The sequence below is a fragment of the Vanellus vanellus genome (assembly GCF_965231255.1).
Source record: "Vanellus vanellus genome assembly, chromosome: 17".
NCBI classification, from domain to species: Eukaryota; Metazoa; Chordata; class Aves; order Charadriiformes; family Charadriidae; genus Vanellus; species Vanellus vanellus.
Window position 1 is genome coordinate 6,289,389 of NC_138922.1, and position 6,575 is coordinate 6,295,963.

Here is a 6,575-nt window from a genome sequence, read left to right on the forward strand (position 1 = left end):
TTATTAAGACAGAATATCTAAAGCATGAATCTTTCTACCAGAAGAATGGAAAAATGTAAGAACAATTAATTTTTTTAAAGGATTCCGATGTTAACATGTAGCTTGGAAGGAAGTAATTTTCAGCCTCAAGGCAGTGCAAAATTAATTGTTATTTTGATCTTAAAATAAAAATCAAATGCTTTATTTCCACAACCATAAGCTCCTGACATTCATGACTAGTTTACCAACAGACTTCTCTTCCTTGTTTGGAAGCTGACAAATGCCAGGAACAAAGTGGAAACATCATTTTCTGTATTCAAAAGACTGCAAAATACCTTTGAAAGTCTGTCTCTTGTCACAGGCAGATTTGAAAACCTTAGATTTCACAAAGCCACAAGTTCTTAAAATGAACATTAATTTGACTAAACATAACAGGACGGGTTTAGAGCACACTTGCTGTGTTCAGTCACGTTACTATTCGTATTTACTTCTGATACTAAGTAATTTGTGGCTGTAAATAGGACATTTTTTAAATGGGCTGAAGAGCAATACATTTTCCACAGACCCTCCAGAAACAAACAAACAAAAAAATAAAACTCCCTCTGGTCAATGGTTCAATTCAATGTGGTTCTTTCAAAAATCTTACTTATTTTCCATTTGCATAAATTCCACCCTTGGAATGCCATAGTAGCTGATTATTCATTATTTAAATTTGCTTTGGAAATTAAACTCAAGGGGAATTATCTAATGCATGTCAGACTGAAAATGAGCTGTGAATCTCCAAAGTTAATTTTAGCCTCATGTGTGTTAAGAAAGCTTTAAGATTCAAGTTCTTAACTGCGTTTTAGCATTAAGAACTACTTATTCAGCAAGTCCCTATATTACTTTAAATGTAAACCTCTTTAAGCTAATATCAGAAATTGAATCTATAATCTTTAAAAGTTCTATAAAAGCAGCCTCTCAGTTTTTTCTGCAATATATTTAACCTTGGTAACTTGACAAGTGAGTCTAAGTAAACAGTCATTTTTCCACATTTCAGCTGCTTCCAGCATTACGTAAACTTCAACATGAACAGGAGGAAAAACAAGGCAAGATTCTATTCAGCCTGATGAACAGCTCTGCAGGTTGTTTGTCTGATTTTTTTTTTAAATATGTATCTATACATACACACAGAGTTTTCAAGAAGTTGTTTATGACAGTTCAAAGAAACTTAGATATTATCTGGAACCACACAATTCTCCAGTAAAAGGGAATCTTCAAGGCAAATAGCTTATATTAGATATTACATGGCTTGCCTTAAATGATAAAGGAAGGCAAGAAGTACGCAGCAGTGGATCTCCCAACTCTCTACCAATAACAGTATTTCACCAGTTCTCTCACAGACTTGAGAGATAAGGGGCTGTGCCTTGAAGTATATTGTCACAGAGATACATGAGGGCTCAACAGATGATTTTTGGATTTCAGTGGAGAAGCATAAGAAATTTATTTTCAACACCAATTCAACTTATAAAAAGAATTTTCACTGCATCTATTTTAAAAGCCTTTATATCATAATTGTCTGCAAAACACTTGTCAATCTTGGTTTAGATCAAAGTGGAATTAAATCCAATTTTTTGTCTTAATATAGCTGCGCTCACCCTTCACAGAGAGAACAAAGTTCTCTCAAAATACACTAGAGCAGCATGAATGGAATGCTGATTGTACTTTTTTCTCCCTCAAGTACCTCTTTCAAACCCAGGAAAGGAAAAGCGGGCAAATAGGAAGTTTGTAGTGTAAATGACCCATTCTGCAAGTGGCATTCATTTGGTTGCATGTAGAAGAGAAGAATTTTATGCTGATTTCTCTATCTGAAAGCTAAATATTAATTTGACTTAATGAGCTCCAATTTTAGTTGGAATACATATCATCCAGGAAATCTTTACAATCCACGTGGGCTTCATGACTACTCTATAGAATGAATTACCGCTTTCATTCCATGAAACTCTCTGGGAATGGAGGATGATTTTCCAAATAACATTTTTAAAAGTACTCTGCACCTTAAGACACAGATGAGATCCCAAGCATCAAGACCCAAGCTAGAAACAGTGATTTTTGTTAGACAACTTAGCATAAAGAATACTGTTACCACATTGACCAAAGGTTTCTTCAAGAGGCTTTTTACTGACAGCTGAGCATCTCTGGTGTGGGTTTAAACCCCTTTTGAGAACACATTCTCTCAAAGGTTGGTGCATATGAGAGAGAGGGACAGAGAAAAAAAAAAATCAAATGTAAAAAGCATATTGTTAAAGTTGTTTGCTAGGTGCCTTAAATTCAAGATTGGTACATACCAGGATTTGTTCCTCGTTTCAGAAGAGCTGTCAATACAGTTAAAATAACATTATAGCACTTTTTTGTTGAGAACATGTAGTACTTCCACTTTAGTGAGCACAAAATTTGACAGGAATATTCCTTCCAGAAATACTTCATCAACTTACACAATTCAACCGAAGAAAAACAGTAAGTAAAGGCATGAAACTATCATACACTGTTTATATTCTTTAAAGAATATGGCTCGTGGAGGCATTCCTCTACATACTTCAGAAAATGCATGATAAGTTTTGATAAATCAGCACCAGGAATTTTACATGTTTTAAAACCCGCAAACATAACAGAAGCGACACGGCACAAGAAGGATGTTCATCCAGCGATTACATTCTGAACAAGTTCAAGTGATAATTCGTTGCCCTGACATAGATTAAATAAATCGTATGCACTATTGCTAATCTAAACTTCTAGTCTCAGAAAGCATCCTGTTCAGCTGACTGTTTCTTTTTATAAACATTCTTCTCCTCTTAGTTCACTGTTTCAGTTTTTCAACTATTGTTTTCTTCTAGTTGCGTATGTAGTGTAGCCTCTTTCTTTCCAAAGGAGAAAAAAGCTTTCATGTACGGAAAGACTTCATATTTGTTAAAGATTATTCTTCAAATGTTACCCCAAGCTACAGAACAGTTTGATAACTCAAAGTTAATATTAATATTGTCAGAAGTGTTTCTATTTACAACCAATAAAGCATTGTGAAAAATCCTGATGTCAGCATTTTAACTCAAAATATCCTTGAAGAAATAACTTAAAAGAAGAATTTTTGCCTTCAATTCAACAGCAAGGAAAAGACTCATCAGTTCAACACATAGCCAGAGAATTTTGTCCAAGAAACTCATTTCTGTTGACTGATCTAAGAACAAGAACCAGCATACTTCACTGAAGGCCAAAGTTACACACACAATCAAATTTAAATTAGAAACCATCTGAAGCCTGTCAGAGCATAGTAAGGTACTAAAAGACCTTCAACACATCACAGTCAGATTCTCCACCATTCATGAAAATAACCACTCTCTGCCTTGAAGCGTTTCCAAGAGCAGGACCTACTGGAGGCAGTTTCTGGAATAAGATAAAAAGAACCGGAAGTATTCCCCTTAGAGCGATCTAATTCTATTTTGCCTTGTGACCGCAAAGGATGACTTCTGTAAGGAACTCTGCACTCCAAACCATGTGATCTATCTAAATATTTACACTATGAACACTATTAAAACTCTCCTCTGAAGCCATTAAACATAGTATTTTCAGCAAGTGAGACAAAACAATTATTATTTAGATTATTATTTAGTTTTGACTGTTCTTATCAGGTAGAAGCTGACCTGACTGCTCTCCTCAACTGCTCTTCATAACTCATGAGAGCCACACAGCTGTGGTTTTGGCTGAATATACTTAAAAATGTCAAATACCTACTTCCTTTCTATTTTCTAAAAGAAAAAAGGCAGGGAGAGGAGGACAGAGATAAAGAGGGAACCTAATTAGGATTTTCTTTTTTTTTTGGTTACTGTTTGTAACATTAGCACACAAATTAGCAACCATGCACCCAAAGGTTTTTTGTTCCTCTCTCTGGCCTCTAGCAATCAGGTTTTTTTCCTCCCCCCAAAGTATTACCAATGCTCAGAATGCTTTCTCCTCTTTCTTTCAGGCTTATCCTTACTTTCATGGCTTTTCTCTGTGCTCTCTAGTCCTGTAAACTCCATACTGATGAAGACGCAACCGCAACAATCTTTTCATCAACGCACTTAACACTTTCTTCCATGCCAAAATAGATAGTTCCCAGTGATCACCTGGGAAATACACTTCAAGCCCACTTTTGCTCTAACTTTAAAATAAATCTATGAACTATAAACTTTGGAAGAAAAAGAAAATAAATTACGTAAAAGAATACTCTGAGTAGAGAAGAAACCATCAAAACACATACCTCATAAATCTGAAATGATACACAAAATATGTCCTACAGTACCTATCAAACAGAGCTCAGTAAGTACTTAGCAATAAAAGGAACTGTCAAGGAAGAAAATTATAGCAAAAGTTAATACTTACAGCCATAATTAACTCAAAAGGGTGTTTATACACCCGTACGGGCGATTGGTACTTCTGCACCATAGCTGCAGTTAGTAAGATCAACTCAAACCTGAAAAAGAAATTTTTAAAACCATCTGTCAAAAGTAGGAAGCCATTTTCAATCTTCTCTTACAATTATTCTGTGTGATACCATACTACCAGTTCTATAGGAAATCATTCACAACTCCTTGATGACTTTTTTTTTTTGAAGAAGAAATGGGGCACTGAAAAGCTACATATATTTTTGTCAGAAATGACTTATCATTTCTTCCAAACATGACACAAAATTAGCACATTCTCAGTCCAGTTTTAGCAACAAATCTTCAACACACTTTATGACTCTTCCTCAGGGTGGTGAGACTTCCTGTGCTGCTGCTGAGAACCAAACATTGACACATACCAGCTAAAGGCAGAAAAGCATTGCCCAGTCCCCCAGCGTGCGAAGTGGGCTACCTTGCTTATAGGTCATTCTGAATGGGGACTGGTTTTAAAAAAAAAAGTTTTAAAGTATACCAAGTGTTAAAATCCCTTCTTTTCAGAAAGAAAGAAAGAAAATAATGGATCACTGGAGCACACTGATATAAGGCATTCCTTCATCATTTCCAAATCAAATTAGTTAAGACTTTTGTGGGAAGAATTTAAGAGGTAGCTGGGGAGAAAGACTCAAGAGAAACTACAAACAGTCCAATATACGGTCAGAAAGAAAATCGCTCGCAAAACAGACAGGAGCTATTCCAATGGCTTCATGTCTGCTTTCCCCAGCAAAGTGTTCAACCCAAACTCTCTTGAATGCAATTACATTTATTGGAGAAAAAAAAAAAAAAACAACTTGCAGTAGGACTTGCAGATGAAACATTGGCTAGCCAGATGCATTTTAGCGAGAAGTGGCTTTATTACAGTAAGTTAGTATTTTATTTTTTTTTTTTAATGTGTCCTCACGTTATGTACAGTGTTTCTGGAAAGCGTTCCGAGCCGCGGGGACGGAGCAGCAGATGGGCACCGCCGCTCCTCAGACGCGAGAAGCGGCCAACGATAAATTCAAAAGTCACAAGAAAGTTCACCCGACATCCTACTCAAGAGAGGAATTTACCCATGACTACCCCGCAATTAAAAAAAAAAAAAAAAACAAAAAAAAAAAACAGCACACCACCAACACAACAAAACCACCTGAATCAGCAAAAAAAGCCGCAAACCCTCTCTAATCCTTGGACACACACACAAAAAAAAAAAAAAAAAAAAAAAAAAAAAAGAGTTACACAACAAAGAAACTCGGCGTTTCTCTTCACCCGTTCGCCCAGGACGGCGCTGCCGCCCCACGCCGAGCCCCCTCCAGGCCGGGGACGGGACCCGGCGGACACCTGTGACAGCCCGCCGGACCGCGGGATGCTCCGCGTCAGGACGGCCCGCCGCGGACCGGGGCGGGGGGGGGGGGGGGGGGGGGGGGGGCTCGTCGTGAGCCCTGAGGGGCTCCCCCCACCCCCGGGGGGGGACAATAACCCAGGGCCGCGACCCGCCCGAGGGCCGTTCACCCCCCGCCGCCCACCACAGTGGGGAGCGCCGCCCGCTCCTCAGGGCTCACGGCGGGGCTCAAGGCTGAGGGGAGCCGGCGGAGAGCGGAGCGGCGGGAAACTTGCCGCGGGGGGCAGCAACGGCGGGGGCTGAGGGGAGGGGGCGCCGGGGGGACGACACAGACACACGAGCGGCGGCGTACAGGCAGGGGAAGGGCAGGGGATAGGCAGCCGCGCGGGACCCTTACCGCCTCCCGTCACGACGGCCGGTCGGGCTCTGGCCTCATGCCGGCGCGGGGCAGCGCCGCCGCCGGTTCCGGCGTGAGGGGGGTGGGGGGGTGGGAAGCGGAGAGGAGAGAGGCGGGCGGGCGCCGCCGCCTGTTGTTAGTAGTGACAGGGCGGGGGCGGGGCTTGGCACCCGGCCAGGGGCTGCGCATGCGCGGCCGTTCGGCGAGGAGGCGGGGGAGGGCTGCGGGCGCCTTCTTCCCCGTACTGCCCTTGCGCCTGCGCAGTGTCGCCGGCCGCGCTCCAGGGGAAGCGCATGCGCAGTGTGGGACGCGGGGTGCCCGCGACGGAGTGAGGGGAGAGTACCCCTCACACCTACACACAGGGGCGGTCGCCCGGGGTGGGGAGTAGGACGTGGCACCCCACTGTGGGTACTTCCTCTCTTCT

General features: G+C 41.4%; 1 protein-coding gene across 1 annotated transcript in view; it reads right to left on the reverse strand.

Annotated features, from left to right (window-relative positions):
- Positions 1-6,244, reverse strand: part of SEC14L1 (SEC14 like lipid binding 1) — a 43,127-nt gene extending 36,883 nt beyond the window's left edge. Inside the window, exons 1-2 of the mRNA XM_082492400.1 lie at positions 6,152-6,244; positions 4,375-4,465 (exon numbers count right to left, since the gene is read on the reverse strand). Of these exons, the coding sequence (XP_082348526.1) occupies positions 4,375-4,437 (63 nt within the window). The 5' untranslated portion in view covers positions 4,438-4,465; positions 6,152-6,244. The remainder of the gene's footprint in view (positions 1-4,374; positions 4,466-6,151) is intronic.
- Positions 6,245-6,575: the final 331 nt, after the last annotated feature.